Source organism: Salmo salar, chromosome 03 (assembly GCF_965601325.2).
Source record: "Salmo salar chromosome 03, fSalSal1, whole genome shotgun sequence".
In the NCBI taxonomy this organism is placed as follows: Eukaryota; Metazoa; Chordata; class Actinopteri; order Salmoniformes; family Salmonidae; genus Salmo; species Salmo salar.
Window position 1 is genome coordinate 79912883 of NC_138293.1, and position 19618 is coordinate 79932500.

The 19618-nt window shown below is 45.0% G+C and overlaps 1 protein-coding gene across 1 annotated transcript in view; it reads right to left on the reverse strand.

Moving 5' to 3' along the window:
- LOC106606719 (protein kinase C alpha type) overlaps positions 1–19618 on the reverse strand; it is a 237178-nt gene that overhangs the window by 24543 nt on the left and 193017 nt on the right. The window contains exons 6-12 of the mRNA XM_045715506.2: positions 13659–13815; positions 13433–13567; positions 12114–12207; positions 3329–3475; positions 2902–3075; positions 375–466; positions 54–116 (exon numbers count right to left, since the gene is read on the reverse strand). Of these exons, the coding sequence (XP_045571462.1) occupies positions 54–116; positions 375–466; positions 2902–3075; positions 3329–3475; positions 12114–12207; positions 13433–13567; positions 13659–13815 (862 nt within the window). The remainder of the gene's footprint in view (positions 1–53; positions 117–374; positions 467–2901; positions 3076–3328; positions 3476–12113; positions 12208–13432; positions 13568–13658; positions 13816–19618) is intronic.

Genomic DNA, 19618 nt, shown 5'->3' on the forward strand with positions numbered 1-19618 from the left:
CCAAACCAGTGTAGAGATGAATATGGTTCCTCCAGGGAGACTTTCACACCCACCTGTATACAACACCCTTTCTGTGCAGGAAGAACAGGCCCACAGCGATCTCTGCAGCATAGAACCTACAATGGCAACAACATGATCACTTAGAAACATGGAAAAGCATGTAGATATGTGAAAAGTGTGATGGTTTTCAAAACATGTACAGTAGATGATACAGAAAGGTATAATACCAGGTTGATAATACAGTACATCCATTTACAGAGAGCTGAAGTTGAGGATATAGATGTTGTATTATTGACTTTAAACCTCTCTTATAGGTGAGCTAGGTCTATATGTATGGCTGGGGCTATAGCCAGTGACAACAGACTGTAACTTACACTGCCTGTGGCTCCTTGAACTTGCCCACACGCTGAATGTGGTACATGAGGTCCCCTCCATTAATATACTCCATCACAAAGTACAGACGATCCTAGAGAGATGACAGAGATGGAGAGAGATAGAGATGACAGAAATGGAGAGAGGGAGAGAGAGAGAGAGAGAGCGAGAGAGTTATCAACATCAAACACACCTTCACAAAAGCTGAAAGGCAAGGTGGTAGTGTTCATAGAACACCTCCGTAGTGACTGACCCACAGCCTCCTATTAATACCTGTACTACCTGACCCACAGCCTCCTATTAATACCTGTACTACCTGACCCACTGCCTCCTATTAATACCTGTACTACCTGACCCACAGCCTCCTATTAATACCTGTACTACCTGACCCACAGCCTCCTATTAATACCTGTACTACCTGACCCACAGCCTCCTATTAATACCTGTACTACCTGACCCACAGCCTCATATTAATACCTGTACTACCTGACCCACAGCCTCCTATTAATACCAGTACTACCTGACCCACAGCCTCCTATTAATACCTGTACTACCTGACCCACAGCCTCCTATTAATACCTGTACTACCTGACCCACAGCCTCCTATTAATACCAGTACTACCTGACCCACTGCCTCCTATTAATACCTGTACTACCTGACCCACAGCCTCCTATTAATACCTGTACTACCTGACCCACAGCCTCCTATTAATACCTGTACTACCTGACCCACAGCCTCCTATTAATACCTGTACTACCTGACCCACTGCCTCCTATTAATACCTGTACTACCTGACCCACAGCCTCCTATTAATACCTGTACTACCTGACCCACAGCCTCCTATTAATACCTGTACTACCTGACCCACAGCCTCCTATTAATACCTGTACTACCTGACCCACAGCCTCCTATTAATACCTGTACTACCTGACCCACAGCCTCCTATTAATACCTGTACTACCTGACCCACAGCCTCCTATTAATACCTGTACTACCTGACCCACAGCCTCCTATTAATACCTGTACTACCTGACCCACAGCCTCCTATTAATACCTGTACTACCTGACCCACAGCCTCCTATTAATACCTGTACTACCTGACCCACAGCCTCCTATTAATACCTGTACTACCCGACCCACAGCCTCCTATTAATACCTGTACTACCTGACCCACAGCCTCCTATTAATACCTGTACTACCTGACCCACAGCCTCCTATTAATACCTGTACTACCTGACCCACAGCCTCCTATTAATACCTGTACTACCTGACCCACAGCCTCCTATTAATACCTGTACTACCTGACCCACTGCCTCCTATTAATACCTGTACTACCTGACCCACAGCCTCCTATTAATACCTGTACTACCTGACCCACAGCCTCCTATTAATACCTGTACTACCCGACCCACAGCCTCCTATTAATACCTGTACTACCTGACCCACAGCCTCCTATTAATACCTGTACTACCTGACCCACTGCCTCCTATTAATACCTGTACTACCTGACCCACAGCCTCCTATTAATACCTGTACTACCTGACCCACAGCCTCCTATTAATACCTGTACTACCTGACCCACAGCCTCCTATTAATACCTGTACTACCTGAACCACAGAGATAGAAAGCTGGCAGACGTCAACGGAGGAAACAAAACACAGTAGGTTTGTACCCTCATCAGTACCCCGCTGATGTACACGACATAGAAGACCAATAGTCCCATAATCCATCCCTGAAGTGTATGAAAGCCCAGCAGGTGTCAGGTGTAACCTTCAGACCTGAGTGTTTTATTGTTTTATGAAAGGCTTCATAAGTCATCTGTCAGTCAGACAGAGAGGCTGGAGCAGGACTCTCCACAGGGCTGACTGAAGACAAAGGCCTCTCTTCTCTCTCTGCTCCCTCTGTAGATCTATATACTGGGTCTGTTTGGAGAGGTTCAACTCACTCAACTCACTGGCCACTGTGTTGAAGCAGTGTGTGCCGTGTACATGCACAAAGACAATGACACAAAAGAAACACACATTAAATAAACTTGTTTGTTTTACTATCCTTGTGGGGACCAAACGATTGATTCCCATTCAAAATCCTATTTTCCCTAAACAATAAACCTTAACCTAACCCTAACCATAACCCTAATCCCAAACCCCAACCTTAACCCTAAACCTTACCCTTAACCTAACCCTAATTCTAACCCTAACCCTAATTCAAACCCTAAACCTAAACCTAAACCCCTAAGCCTAAAATAGTAATTTTTCTTGTGGCGACAGGCAAAATGTCTTCACTTGTCAGAATTGTCTTTGTTTTCTTGTTCTTGTGAGGGCTTCACACACAAGCCTGTGCTCTAAAGGAGTGTGTGTAGATGCCGTAGTCAAGGGCTCTGTCTGTTTCTTCTCAGTGAAAGGTTCATGAAAGAGTGATGAGAACACACTGAGGCCTCCTCTATTATTCAGCTGCAGGATGACCCCTGAACCCCTTAGTCCCACTGGGAATCCCCTGTGTGTGTGTGTGTGTGTGTGTACAGTACCTACCACAGTCTGAAAGCAGGAGTGGAGTGCAGTGAGGAACGGTGGTTTGTCTCTCTGGGCCAGGACTCTCTTCTCCACCATGGTACACTCCACATCATCATCCTGGATCACCACGTCCTTCTTCAGGATCTTGATGGCGTACAGCTCCTCTGTGGACTTCATCTCTGCCAGCATCACCTACACAGGGACACCTGGGGTTAAAGGTGCTTTCTCTCCAAACATGGGATTTCAACCACTAGCCCTAACCCTAACCTGAAAGGGACATTACATTCCAAAAATCAAAGTTTGTCAGATGTTTTCACACCTCAAAAGTAGTCTACCGAATATGTCAAAAATGATTCCTGCCATTGGTTCTGCTGATCCAGCTTGATGCCTCAACCTCAAATGAATTCAACTACTCACATGTTACATTCCCAGCCCCTTCTCTTACCTTGCCAAAGCTGCCCTTCCCCAGCAGAGCCAGAAAGTTGAAGTCACTGAGTCGGACACGGTCCATTCCGGGCATGGTTCGGTCTGAGCTGAACCGTCTGTGGTCCGCTGGCGTGATCACCTTCTTCCCGTGGCCCAACTTGGCTTTCTACGATGTAAAACACACACACGCAGGTACGCACGCACACCACACACACACACACACACACACCACACACACACACACACACACACACACACGCACGCACGCACGCACGCACGCACGCGCACGCGCGCACACACACACACACACACACACACACGCACGCACGCGCACAAACACACACACACACACACTTGTTACACCACATTTGATTAACCCCACATATTACAAATCATACTACATGCTCCACAGACATGACTCAACATCCAACAAACAAAATAACAAAAATGTCATGAGGTGCTTGATGCAGCTTGCCAAGTAAATTATCTGTCCTTAAGGGAGAGGACGTGTCCTAAATGGCACCCATAGGCCTCTAGTCTAAAGTAGTGCACTATAAAGGGAACAGGTGGCCATTTGGGATGCATGCAGATTCTTTCTTTCACACAACCATCATGATGAAATCCTATTCTTCTGATTCTGACAGCATCAAATGCAACCCAGTGCTCGGCTGAATTCATCCAGTGTCTATTGGTGTGGGACAGAGTTGAGACCAAGCATTAAAGGGGCAATCTGCGATTGCTACATCCATGATATATATCCATTGATTCGTCAAGAATATAACTTAGAAATGCCTCATGAGCTTAGTTCAACTGTCATCAGAACCCAAAATATAAGATTGTTTTACTCCATTGTTTATAAACAATTTAATTGTAAACAAACACTGTATAGCTTCAAAATAGTTAAAACTATAATTTTGATCACCTGGATGGTCAGTTCTTGCATCCATAGCTCTGTCCATACATTTCTCTAACCCCATCCCTCAGGTGTTTACCTAAAAAAGTGGCGGGGTGTCCACTTTTGTGTTGTTTAAATAGCAGATTGCCCCTTTAAGTGTCTCCTGCCTATGAGACTGACAGAGAGTCAGTCAGAAAGTATAGTCTGGTGCTCTGGGACTTGTAGGAGTTCCATAACAGCTGTTGTGGAGTCAGGTAATATTCCTCAGAGTCACAAACACTATTCCCACTCATCTGTCTGCTTTAACACTGGGATAGATGCCATGGTAATAGACTGCTACCATGCTCTAGTGGGGTTATGCTTTGACGATAGGCTTATTTTCAAGGCTTCAGAATGGACCCACGATGAAGCTACTTCATAGCTGGTAGGGAGGTGGTAATAACAAGTTCCTATAGAGCTTCAGAACCAATTTATATCCCAAACAACACAAACTAATTCAGAAAATGAATGCAGAAGCACCAAGGCAACAAAGATTTGATAACCAAAAGTTGTAATAACAGAACAATTCTGATGTTTTGATGTTTCATATTGACTGATTGGAGCATAAAAAATATATATTTGTTGCCCTTTGATTGACAGTTATCCAGAGTAGTATTGGGCATCATTGTGAGGCGTGGGTGCGGGTCAGTAGGGGTGCCTCTGTGCCCCTTTGTGATAATGATTGGAATGCCATGTCCCCAACACAGAGGGCAGTTAGAACCCGCCAGCCACCATTGCAGCTCCAACCGCTGTCTGTTTCTTTCAGATAACAAGAGAAAAAGGAAACTAACACCCAGCAGAGAGACAACTGTTGCCAGGCCAACTACCTGTCTATGACCGCATTTCAGAAAGCACTGAAGCCTTGGATCAGACTCACTATCATGGTCCTGATTCTATTATGATTCTGGTGATGAATGCACACCTGATGAAAATACAAACATGATTTGAGAAAATGAACTGCAATGTTTAAAGGACCAGTTGACTTTGTCTTTTCGATAACTAGGTCTTTTTAATTTGTCTAAATTTCTCTATGGACACTAGGGAAAGACTCTTGACACTCTGGTGAAGGCCAACCGTTGCCGTTTGCTACAGACCACCTTCTGCCCCCAGCTGTGCCCTGGACACCATATGTGAATTAATTGCCCCCCCATCGATTTTCAGAGCTCATGCTGTTAGGTGACCTGAACAGGGACATGCTTCACACCCCGGCCATGCTGCAATCTAAGCTTGATGCCCTCAATCTCACACAAATTATCAATGAACCAACCAGGTACAACCCTAACTCTGTAAACACAGGCACACTCTTAGATATCATCCTAACCAACCTGCCCCCCAAATACACCTCTGCTGTCTTCAACCAGGACCTCAGCGATCACTGCCTCATTGCTTGCGTCCGTAATGGGTCTGCGGTCAAACGACCACCCCTCATCGCTGTCAAATGCTCCCTGAAACACTTCAGCGAGCAGGCCATTCTAATCAACCTGGCCTGGGTATCCTGGAAGGATAGTGACCTCATTCCGTCAGTAGAAGATGCCTGGTTATTCTTTAAAAGTGCTTTCCTCACAACCTTAAATAAGCATGCCCCATTCAAAAAATGTAGGACCAAGAACAGATATAGCCCTTGGTTCACTCCAGACGTGACTGCCCTTGAACAGCACAAAAACATTCTGTGGTGTACTGCATTAGCATTGAATAGCCCCCGCGATATGCAACTTTTCAGGGAAGGTAGGAACCAATATACACAGGCAGTTAGGAAAGCAAAGGCTAGCTTTTTCAAACAGAAATTTGCATCCTGCAGCACAAACTCCAAAAAGTTCTGGGACACTGTAAAGTCCATGGAGAATAAGAGCACCTCCTCCCAGCTGCCCACTGCACTGAGGCTAGGAAACACTGTCACCACCGATAAATCCACATAATTGAGAATTTCAATAAGCATTTTTCTACGGCTGGCCATGCTTTCCACCTGGCCACCCATACCCTGGTCAACATCTGGACCCCTACAAATCAGCAGGGCTAGACAATCTGTTGCAACCCCTATTACTAGCCTGTTCAACGTCTCTTTCGTATCGTCTGAGATCCCCAAAGATTGGAAAGCTGCCACGGTCATCCCCCTCTTCAAAGGGGGAGACACTCTAGACCCAAACTGCTACAGACCTATATCTATCCTACCCTGCCATTCCAAGGTCTTCGAAAGCCAAGTTAACAAACAGATCACCGACCATTTCGAATCCCACCACACCTTCTCCACTATGCAATCTGGTTTCCGAGCTGGTCATGGGTGCACCTGATCCACTGTCAATGTCCTAAATGATATCATAACCTCTATCGATAAGAGACATTACTGTGCAGCCGTATTCATCGACCTGGCTAAGGCTTTCGACTCTGTCAATCACCACATTCTTATCGGCAGACTCAACAGCCTTGGTTTCTCAAATGATTGCCTCGCCTGGTTCACCAACTACTTCTCAGACAGAGTTCAGTGTGTCAAATCGGAGGGCCTGTTGTCTGGACCTCTGGCAGTCTCTATGGGGGTGCCACAGGGTTCAATTCTCGGGCCGACTCTTTTCTCTGTATACATCAATGATGTCGCACTTGCTGCTGGGGAATCTCTGATCCACCTCTACGCAGACGACACCATTCTGAATAATTCTGGCCCTTCTTTGGACACTGTGTTAACTAACCTCCAAACAAGCTTCAATACCATACAACTCTCCTTCCGTGGCCTCCAACTGCTCTTAAATGCTAGTAAAACTAAATGCATGCTCTTCAAACGATCGCTACCAGCACCTGCCCGCCCGTCCAGCATCACTACTCTGGACGGCTCTGACTTAGAATATGTGGAAAGCTTCAAATACCTAGGTGTCTGGTTAGACTGTAAACTCTCCTTCCAGACTCACATTAAGCATCTCCAATCCAAAATTAAATCTAGAATCGGCTTCCTATTTCGCAACAAAGCATCCTTCACTCATGCTGCCAAACACACCCTCGTAAAACTGACTATCCTACCGATCCTTGACTTCAGCAATGTCATTTACAAAATAGCCTCCAACACTCTACTCAGCAAATTGGATGCAGTCTATCACAGAGCCATCCGTTTTGTCACCAAAGCCCCATATACTACCCACCACTGCGACCTGTATGCTCTCGTTGACTGGCCCTCACTTCATATTCGTCGCCAAACACACTGGCTCCAGGTCATCTATAAGGCTTTGCTAGGTAAAGTCCCGCCTTATCTCAGCTCACTGGTCACCATAGCAGCACCCACCCGTAGCACGCTCTCCAGAAGGTATATTTCACTGGCCATCCCCAAAGCCAATTCCTCCTTTGGCCGCCTTTCCTTCCAGTTCTCTGCTGCCAATGACTGGAACGAATTGCAAAAATCACTGAAGCTGGAGACTTATATCTCCGTCACTAACTTTAAGCACCAGCTGTCAGAGCAGCTCACAGATCACTGCACCTGTACATAGCCCATCTGTAAATAGCCCATCCAACTACCTCATCCCCATACTGTTATTTATTTTTGCTCCTTTGCACACCAGTATCTCTACTTGCACATTCATCTCCTGCACATCTACCATTCCAGTGTTTAATTGCTAAATAGTAATTATTTCGCCACTATGGCCTATTTATTGCCTTACCTCCCTTATCTTACCTCATTTGCACACATTGTATATAGACTTTTTTTCTATTGTGTTATTGACTGTATGTTTGTTTATTCCATGTGTAACTCTGTGTTGTTGTTTGTGTCACACTGCTTTGCTTTATCTTGGCCAGGTCGCAGTTGTAAATGAGAACTTGTTCTCAACTGGCCTACCTGGTTAAATAAAGGTGAAATAAAATAAAACATTTAATAAAAATTGTTCAAAATTGTATAATAAAGTCGCTGGTGACTTTGGAAGATGCACAGAGCATTCATTTTCAAGTAGCTCTTATGATGGTTGACCCAGCTTCTGTAGCAGGATGCAGAGAGAGACTGGGAGATCTCAGTGGACGTGGTGAATAAAGGTGGGCTGACTGATGTATGATTGCTCAGAGACAGATGCTAAACCATTCTATAGACAGGAGAGACTAATGCAAGCAGAGCATAGGGACCTGCCCTTTACTGCACCGACACACCACCAACAACAGCCATGACCTTCAGAACGTCATCATGTTAGACCTACAGGGAGATTATAGGTAGGTGTGTTGACATTAATGTTGACTAAATGGGTTGGTAGTGTTAGGTAGTGTTATTGGTTTTCAGTCTAGTGGCTATTGGTATGAAAAAGAGCAGCTAGCTCTAGTGGTCAATATCAGAATGGCAGTTAAAACACAAGGTGCAATGTTTCCTTTTTTTCTGTATGGAAAGCATTAAAAAGGCACTTTTAGTACTTACTACAGTACTTAATATGTTACTACAGTTTTATGTTAGCTGATATTATGATTTAAATGGTTTCTAATGTTGGTTATAAGTGATGTGTTGGAATCTGAAGTTCAGTTTGTACAACAAAAAAAGCTTAACGTAGATGAGAAGTTAGACAATGTGAAACATACAATAGATGTTGTGAGAGCATTTGACCATAGAGTTTAAATCTCTTGTTCACCAGCAGTGAGTTTGACAGCCCAAGTCAGAAGTTCACATCTCGCCCAATATAGTCCTGCCGATATTAAACACACACACACACACACACACCCACACACACACACACACACACACACACACACACACACACACACACACACACACACACACACACACACACAACACACACACACACACACACACACACACACACACACACACACACACACACACACACACACACACACACACACACACACACACACACTCACACACACACACACACGCGCATAAACACATACACACATACACAAATCTATACAATTGAATCCAATCCAATGTCGCCACCTTGTGGAGGAGAGTGTGTGCACACACCAAGGCATGCATGTACTGGACAGTACATCACTATACACATGCCCACATGCTTAACCACTTATTAGCCTTCTATAGTCTAGGCTTGTGATGGACTAATAGAAGGCGGGCTGCGGACCACACTACTGGCCAATAAGGAGGGGTTATTGTCAGTCTTAGCCAATGAGGAGCAGTAGTGTTGCTCTCCTGGGCAATGACAGTGCATTGCTGAGCCTGAGATGGTGAGGATGAGGACCCCTCCAGAGGTCTGTGTGGTCCACAGATTTACTAACATCAACACTGTTTGTGTGTTTGTGTGTGTGTGTTTATGTGTGTGTCTGTGTGTGTGTATGTGTGTGTGTGTGTACAATGTGTGATGTAATAGTGAAAAGGTGAGAATGTCTCTTGCGTAGCAGACACCTAACAGGTAAGGCCTGGAATTGTTCCTGACCACATGACCTGACCTGTACAAACTCAGCATCTTTGTTAGTAAATCACGTTTGAAGAAGCTGAGCGCTACTCAAACCATCAGAGGAGAGGTGTGAGACATCAATGGAAGAAGACAGGAGGAGACTGCAGAGCTGATAGAGAAGGGTGGGAAAAGGAGGGATGTTTAAAGGAGAGGTGGAGGGGCAGAATCGCTACCTTGAGGTAGTGGTTTAATTGGCAGGCCTAGAAGAGACAGGAAAGAGAAGCTACAGTGGTAGTAAGGCCAGCGATGTAAGTCCCCACCACCCCTTTAAAGCGCTTCGATATCCATGATTATTAACAGCTTATTTTTAATAAAGGATGGCATTATCAGCACATACAGAGAAGGTCAAACCATCTCTCACAATATGCAACGGACACCATGCTTAAGAGCTACAGTAGTTACATTCTAATGGTACTATACACCTGTAGAGGCATCTCTCTCTCTCTCTCTCTCTCTCTCTCTCTCTCTCTCTCTCTCTCTCTCTCTCTCTCTCTCTCTCTCTCTCTCTCTCTCTCTCTCTCTCTCATCTCTATCTCTCTCTCTTCCTGAGGATGATGTTCTGGTTTCCGAGGCAACACACCCAGACTTGTGAAAACCCTGGCCTCGGAGGGATGTGGAGGCTGTTGAAAATGTGAGAATTCAAACAACCCAACTACATGTAGGTCTCAGGAGACTTTGTTTCAGGACAGGAGACGACGCGAGGATAGGAGGTCATATGGTTTTGCTCCGTGATACTGTGTCAGTAGTTTGTATGGATTAAGAGACAGAGGAAAATAGATAGAAAAAGAGAAATGTGAAAGAGGAGAGGAAAATAGAAAAAGGCTAGTAGTACTCTGAGAGCATCCATTCCAAGTAATATTCAATCACACAGCTAAAGAGGAGAGAGTAATATTTAATCACACAGCTAAAGAGGAGAGAGTAATATTTAATCACACAGCTAAAGAGGAGAGAGTAATATTTAATCACATAGCTAAAGAAGAGAGAGTAGTATTCAATCACACAGCTAAAGAGGAGAGAGTAATATTTAATCACACAGCTAAAGAGAGAGTAATATTCAATCACACAGCTAAAGAGAAGAGAGTAATATTCAATCACACAGCTAAAGAGGAGAGAGTAATATTCAATCACACAGCCAAAGAGGAGAGAGTAATATTTAATCACATAGCTAAAGAGGAGAGAGTAATATTCAATCACACAGCTAAAGAGGAGAGAGTAATATTTAATCACACAGCTAAAGAGAGAGTAATATTCAATCACACAGCTAAAGAGAAGAGAGTAATATTCAATCACACAGCTAAAGAGGAGAGAGTAATATTCAATCACACAGCTAAAGAGGAGAGAGTAATATTTAATCACACAGCTAAAGAGGAGAGAGTAATATTTAATCACACAGCTAAAGAGGAGAGAGTAATATTCAATCACACAGCTAAAGAGGAGAGAGTAATATTTAATCACACAGCTAAAGAGGAGAGAGTAATATTCAATCACACAGCTAAAGAGGAGAGAGTAATATTTAATCACCCAGTAAAGAGGAGAGAGTAATATTTAATCACCCAGTAAAGAGGAGAGAGTAATATTCAATCACACAGCTAAAGAGGAGAGAGTAATATTCAATCACACAGCTAAAGAGAAGAGAGTAATATTTAATCACACAGCTAAAGAGGAGAGAGTAATATTTAATCACACAGCTAAAGAGAAGAGAGTAATATTCAATCACACAGCTAAAGAGAAGAGAGTAATATTCAATCACACAGCTAAAGAGGAGAGAGTAATATTTAATCACACAGCTAAAGAGGAGAGAGTAATATTTAATCACCCAGTAAAGAGGAGAGAGTAATATTTAATCACCCAGTAAAGAGGAGAGAGTAATATTCAATCACACAGCTAAAGAGGAGAGAGTAATATTCAATCACACAGCTAAAGAGAAGAGAGTAATATTTAATCACACAGCTAAAGAGGAGAGAGTAATATTCAATCACACAGCTAAAGAGGAGAGAGTAATATTCAATCACACAGCTAAAGAGGAGAGAGTAATATTCAATCACACAGTAAAGAGGAGAGAGAGGACAGACAACATCACCATGATGGCTGTATCTCAGAGAGCTCTGGAATCAGGAAATAATCAATTTGTTAAGGGAGAGTGTTTAAGTATTTATGAGTGGGTTTGTGTGTTTGTGTGAGTGAGTGAGTGAGTGAGTGAGGGGGGTGTGTGTGTGTGTGTGTGTGTGTGTGTGTGTGTGTGTGTGTGTGTGTGTGTGTGTGTGTGTGTGTGTGTGTGTGTGTGTGTGTGTGTGTGTGTGACAGTGAAAAGACTGCTTGGTGGGAGGCAAGATTGTTATTCAACAATGTGACAGTAACCAATAATTATTCCATCCAGAGATCTAATAAAGAAATATGTCAAACCTATAATTTCACACGCACACACTCTCTGTCTTTCCCAGTGGGTAGTCGATGGACTACAAATCCCATGATCCTCTTCTCCTCACCTCAAACTTATGCCTGAGCTCCATGTTGACGTCGTCGATCTCAGGGATGGGAACGTTGTAGTACTCCCCTTCCTCCTGGCACAGCATCTTGTACCTGCAGAGTGGACCACAGCAGCACTGTCAGAATCTGTCAATCAATCAATCAGTTTAACCAATTTAAAAAATGACCTTTGTTGACTTCACTATACTGGACCGGGACCAACCACACATTTAAGCATCAGTGATACTCAATAGTGGTTTTGCATCTGGCAGTGCTCTGTATTGATATGTATAATGTGTTTATAGTAAGTCTAGCCTTGATACTGCAATGCCAGCAGAATGGATATCTCTGTTTACAGTTGGCTTCTCTGATGTGTACCCATTCTGGCACATTTCCCCACTGGCAGACACACACACACACACACACACACACACACACACACACACACACACACACACACACACACACACACACACACACACACACACACACACACACACACACACACACACACACACACACACACACACACACACACACACACACACACACCACACCTCATTACTAAGCATCAGGGACCATCTGTATACACTCACAGAGACACCTCTTTAAAATGTCTGCCAAACACACACATCATCATCACCACCATCATCGTCTACAGTGATGCCTGCCGATGCCAAGCATTAAGCAGTAGTGGGCCCAGGTCTTTCCAGGAAGCACTAGTCTCCTTCCCAGTCCTGGATCTTCTCCCCAGCTTCTAGCAAACAAGGCTAAGGACACGCTGAGCACTTAGCTGTGAGTCAGGGTTCAATCAGGCTAACTGACGGAAGTATGCTAACATTAAAAGAGAGTGTTTATCCAGACTTGTCACAGCAGCCGGACAAAAATCCCAACAACAACTGGTCTATGCATTAGAGCCCAGAGGGATGCTGTCTGTCTGTCTGAATGGAGCTGGCACTGTCCAACAGGCTGTATTTCACTGAGTGTGTTTTTGTATTTGAAAACAGTATGGATCTATTTCATATTATAAAATAGTATCAGCCATTGGATCGGACTGGAAATCTTCCAGCTACCTATATGAGTAAAGGATGAATGAACAAGAACACTAGTTCTGTGTGTGTGTGTGTGTGTGTGTGTGGTGTGTGTGTGTGTGTGTGTGTGTGTGTGTGTGTGTGTGTGTGTGTGTGTGTGTGTGTGTGCATAGAGTGTGTGAGTAAGTGTGTGTGTGCATATGTGTGTGTGTGTATATGTGTGTGTGTGTATATGTGTGTGTGTGTGTGTGTGTGTGTGTGTGTGTGTGTGTGTGTGTGTGTGTGTGTGTGTGTGAAGGATCACTAACCAGCCGCAGGCGGGGGACTTGATGAGTTCAGACACACCGAACGACATTGAGCCCATGAAGTCGTTCCTGGTGGTGCGGTCCCAGTCCCACACCTCTATAGACAGACGACGGTCCTTATCCATTACCTTCAGCTTACTGGGGGGACACAGAGTGGGAATGTAAACACACAGGCACACATGCCATGAACACACACGGTGCACTCAAAGACACACACCCATACACTCACAAGCTGAACGACTCATTCCAGGTGGGGTTGAGTGAGGAGCGTATGGTCCTGGTCTTCTGTTTGGTCTCGTTCTTGGGGTCAGGGATGAGCTTGAGCTTCACGTAGGGGTCAGACAGACCGTTAGGGTCCATGGGGATCAGGTTTCTGGCTTCACCCACTGGAGAGAGAGAGAGAGCGAGAGAGTGAGTGAGAGATAGATAGAGAGACAGAAAAGGCAGAAGTTCATGTGAGAGGGCGAGAGAGAGAGCGAGAGAGAGCGAGAGAGAGAGAGACAGAAAAGGTAGAAGTTCATGTGAGAGAGCGAGAGAGAGAGAGAGAGAGAGAGAGAGAGTTTAGAGTTTTAAATAATCTTTATTGGGTCTGGGAGCCCACCATACAATAAATACTCATACAAAAAAAAACACAGTTACACATCAATTAAAAACACAACTCCAATTCCTCCTCCACAGTAACTATACACAACAGCCTCTGAATACCCCATATACTCATAAACAGATCAATATTGTTGACCAGTTTATAATATGCAAACTCAACCCTCAGTCTCGCTGCCAACATTCCCTCCAGCATTCCCACCACATCAACAGACCCCTGTCCCCGAATACTGTTCTTTCGGGTCTTCCATATCGCTAATTTTGCTGCCCCTAACACAAAATTAAGCAGCACAACTACACCCTTTCGACTGAACCTGTACTTTGGCCCAAATATATACAGTTGAGAAGAAAAAACCTCTCCCAACGTTGAGAACCAATTTGTGATCAGGTCAATCATCCCGACCAACCTGGGACACTGTAAAAACAGATGTGCCAGAGTTTCAGACTCAGCACAAAATGGACACCCCTCCCCAACAGTAGGGTCCAGGTGTACCAGATGCATGTCAGTGGCTATAGCTCCATGTATTATCCTCCATTGGAGGTCAGCTGTCCTCTTATCAATAGGCAGTTTGTACAGTGATCGCCAACAGCCTTTTGGAGAGGCACCTGGACCAAGCACATCCGCCCACCTCGTCGATTTGACCCCTTCCAGGGAAGATGCATGGGACACCTTTACACATACTCTGTACATGGCCTTCTTTCCCACCTCCTTGAACTCCCCCAGCTCCGGGGTATCGAAGGAAAGCAGCATCCCCATGTCCTCCACGAATGCCCCCGCTGCAGCACTAACAATCAGTGTAGGGAACACATAATCCAGACCCTCCTTCCACCGATCACAATTGGAAATGTCAGTCACATACTGCAGATGAAGCACTGGCAGGGAGTCACAGACTTCATCGACGACCTTCCTCAGTAGGCGAGATGATCGGATCCCCGCTCTTTCTCCCAGCTCCTCCAACGATCTATTCCTGTTCCGCATCAGATGACCCAGTTTAGTACACCCCATGCCTAACAGGCATGAACGTAGGCTAGCTGAACCCAGAACACGGGACTGGATGGCAGTGTTGTGAAAAAGAGGCTCTTCAAAAAGCCACATCCCTGGTGGCGTGCTGGCCTTACGAGACTTCACAAAAACTCTCCAAGCCTGCATAACAGACTCATAAAATGGAGTCAGGCCAGGCAAATCACCCCCCTCCAGTTTTAAGAGGAAAAGGTGCTTATCTAAGCCCAAACAGCCAACTCTCCTCATCAATATATAGGCTGTGTCGACCCAGCTAGAACCGTCTCTGTACAACAGCCTCTGGGCTGCATGAAGCCGGAAAGCCATGATCCTAGAGGAAATATCCACCAAGCCTTGCCCACCCTCGTGTAGTGGCAGGTACAGGGCTGCAGCTTTAATCCAGTGTTGTCCAGACCAGAAGAAATTGACAAGGGTCCTCTGAAGCTCTTGAATCAGACCCTTTGGTGGCTGTAAAATCATTAGTCTGTGCCACAGGGTAGAGGCAGCAAGATTATTAGCTACCAGTACCCTTCCCCTATAAGACAGCTGAGGCAGCACCCATTTCCATCTTGACAGTCTGGCACACACTTTCTCCACTACACCCTCCCAGTTCTTTTTCTGATAGACATCAGAGCCTAGATAAACCCCCAAAGTCTTCATCCCATCTCTGCCCCACTGAAGCCCCCCTGGTAACCGTGGAGTGGACCCTATCTGAAGCTGACCTGCCCACAGCGCTTCACTCTTTCCCCAATTGACTCTAGCTGAGGAGGCCCCCTCATACACCTTTAGAGCATTTGAGAGAACTTTAACATCCTCAGCCCCTGTAATAAAAACTGTCACGTCATCTGCATACGCAGACAGTGCTATCGTGGGACCCTTCATTACACCTGGCACAGAGAAACCAGTAAGCCTCGCTCTTAAAAAACAAAGCATTGGTTCAATCGCCAGACTGTATAACTGCCCTGAAATTGGGCATCCCTGCCTGATGCCCCTTTGGACAGGGATTGGGCAGCTCAAACCACCCCCCACCTTCACCATACACGAGGCCCCAGCATACAGTAAATTCATCCACGACAAAAAAACATCACCAAACCCAAAGGCTTTCATTGTTTTAAACAAGTACTGGTGGTCCACACGGTCAAAAGCCTTCTCCTGATCCAACGAAAGTAAACCCACATTTACATCAGACAGTTTACAAATGTCTAAAACATCTCTTATCAGAAACAAATTGTCAACAATAGAGCGATCAGGTACACAGTAAGACTGGTCCTTGTGGACCAACAATCCCAAATACTCTTTCAACCTGTTTGAGAGACATTTAGAAACAATTTTATATTCTGCGCACAGCAACGCAACAGGTCTCCAATTTTATATGAGAGCCAAATCCCCCTTTTTTGGCAATAATGAAAGCACCGCACGTTGACAGGATACAGGAAGAGAACCCTCATTAAAAGATTCACACACCACTTCATAAAAATCCTCCCCAATAGACCCCCAAAAGTGCTTATAAAACTCAGATGGTAAACCATCAATGCCAGGGGCTCGGCCTGTTGAGAGCTGCATAACTGCTGTGGACAGCTCTTGCAGTGTAATGTCAGAGTCCAATGCGACTCTCTGCTCAGGTCCCAATTGAGGAAGACCGTGTAGCAACTGTTCAGTACACAGAGAGTCACAATCCTCCGCCTTATAGAGGGCAGAGTAGAAATCCACTGCATGTTGACGCATTTCACTGTCATCTGTGGTCACCTTCCCATCAGGGAGACGAAGGCAGACCATCTGTTTACGTTGCAGTGTCGACTGTCCTAGGTTAAAAAAGAAAGCGCTAGGAGCATCCATATCCTTGAGGGAAGCGAAACGAGACCTAATCAAGGCACCCTTCACTCTTTCATGCAGAAACAATCTCAGTTCATGTCTCTTGTCCTGTAAATTCATGACTAATCCAGGGTCATTCTGAGTGAGCAGCTTCAATTCAATAAATTTGATGTCCTGTTCAAGGGCCTTGATAGTCTCTTTGACTTCAATTCGAGACAGAGCAGTATACTGTTGACAAAATAATCGTATTTGGGCCTTCCCAACCTCCCACCATTGTCTCAAGGACTCAAAATGTCCTTTTGTAACCCTCCATTTTTCCCAAAACAACAAAAACCTTTCACAAAACATGACATCATGTAACAATTTAACATTAAAATACCAGTAAGGTGATGACCTTCGTGGACAGGACAAATGAATATCAACAGTAACAAAATGGTGATCAGAGAAACCCACAGGAGTAATGTCACATCTTCCAACCCTACTACAGTAGTGATCAGATATATACAACCTGTCTAACCTTGCAGCACTGACACGACCTTCATTGATTTTTAGCCATGTGTACTGCCTAACTTTTGCATTCCTGACTCTCCAAGCTCAAACTCAGTTAGTAGACCAGACAGGCAAGTGGCTGACCGCAGGTGAGGTTCTTCAGCGGTGCGATCAACAGTAAAATCCACTGTACAGTTCCAGTCCCCCCCTAAAACCATACAACCCTCTTGGTCACACTGTCTTAAAGTTTCCTTTATTTGATCAAATACAGCAATACGCTCTGTACCCTCATTAGGAGCATAAACATTCAAAAAAACAAACAAAAACCCCATAACCTCCGCCTTGACCAATAAAACCCGTCCCTTGACAATCTCTGTTGTAGATACCACAGTCACCCCTAAGCCTGAAGAAAACAAGATTGCCACCCCAGCACTGAAATTAGTACCATGACTGAGTATATGCTGCCCCTCCCACCACATACCCCAGTCAACCTTATTTTCCTCATCACTATGTGTCTCCTGTAGAAAAACTACATTAAGCCTTTTCTGTTTTATTATTTCTAATACCCAAGCCCTCTTATTCCTGTCCCTTCCACCATTAATATTGAGAGAACCTACCCTTAGTACCTCCATATAGAAAAGAGAAAGGAAAAGCAGAAGAAACCACAGAGAAACCAAAGAGAAAAAAGAAGACACCCTATGAAGCATGATCAACATCATTGTTTAAATTTTCTCTTACCCTGACCACGTTTCCCAGCACCTTTTGCTGCTGTAACAGCAGTAACAAATTTCCTCAAGCGAAACCGCTTCTTCTCACTTAACTGGTCTAACCCCACCGTCTTCTGTAACATCACAGCTGACCTCACAAACTTATCAACATCAAAATATTCTGCCAATTTGACAGATTTCCCAAAAGTCTGATCCAAAAACCTATTTACCTCCTCTAGATCATAAATTGAGTCGTCACCAGCTGCTATCATACCAATAGAGATATCCATATCCTGCTCCTCCTCAACTGAGGCCACAGACCCCTGACTCACTTCTAACACATCCCTTTCATCACTCCCCACTTGCAGCCCATCACTCGTACCAGGCATCTCCTCCACTACCTGGGAGACTATCCCCACCTGAACCCTATTACTAGTAGTGGGCATCTCCTCTACTACCTGGGAGACTAGCTCTACCTGAACCCTATTACTAGTAGTGGGCATCTCCTCCACTACCTGGGAGACTAGCTCTACCTGAACCCCATTACTAATAGTGGGCATCTCCTCCACTACCTGGGAGACTAGCCCCACCTGAACCCTATTACTAGTAGTGGGCATCTCCTCCACTACCTGGGAGACTAGCCCCACCTGAACCCTATTAGTCGTAGTGGGCATCTCCTCCACTACCTGAGAGACTAGCCCCACCTGAACCCTATTACTAGTAGTGGGCATCTCCTCCACTACCTGGGAGACTAGCCCCACCTGAACCCTATTACTAGTAGTGGGCATCTCCTCCACTACCTGGGAGACTAGCCCCACCTGTACCCTATTACTAGTAGTGGGCATCTCCTCCACTACCTGGGAGTCTAGCTCCACATGAATCCCCTCCTGTACCCCGTTACTCATAGTGGGCATCTCCTCCACTACCTGGGAGACTAGCTCCATATGAACCCCCTCCTGTACCCCAGCACTCGTACTGGGCACCTCATCACCAGTCTGAGGAACTGGCTCTTCAGATCTATCCTTGCTTTCTACAACAAAATGTTTCTGCTGCATAACATTTCCCTCTAACACAAGTTGCAACTCCTTGTCCTCAACATGGATAACTTGTTCCTCAGCAGCAGGTGCTTGTGGCTGCTCTACCGCTGTCGGCCCACCTCTCCCTACATTAGTGGGCCCAGGCGTTACGAGGACCACCTGCGCCCCTCCCTCTGCCTTCTCCCTTTTCGGGCAAGCATGTCGCTTATGACCAACATCCCCACACTCAAAACACCGTTGACTACCCGTACTAGCATAAGCCATATATAATTTATTGTCATACTTGACTTTAAACGCTAACTCCAAAGTCTGCTCCGGTGAGTCCAAAAACATAAACACCTGTCGCCGAAAAGACATAACCTGTTTCAACGCCGGGTGTTTGCAACCCAACGGGACAACCTTAATGGAACTTGCAAACTTCCCAAAGCGCAATAACTCGCGCTCCAATAGCTCATTTGGAATAAACGGCGGTACATTTGAAATCGTTACCCTTGTTGACGGAGAAAAAAGCGGCGTAACTTGAATAAACATTCCTTTAAGAAGT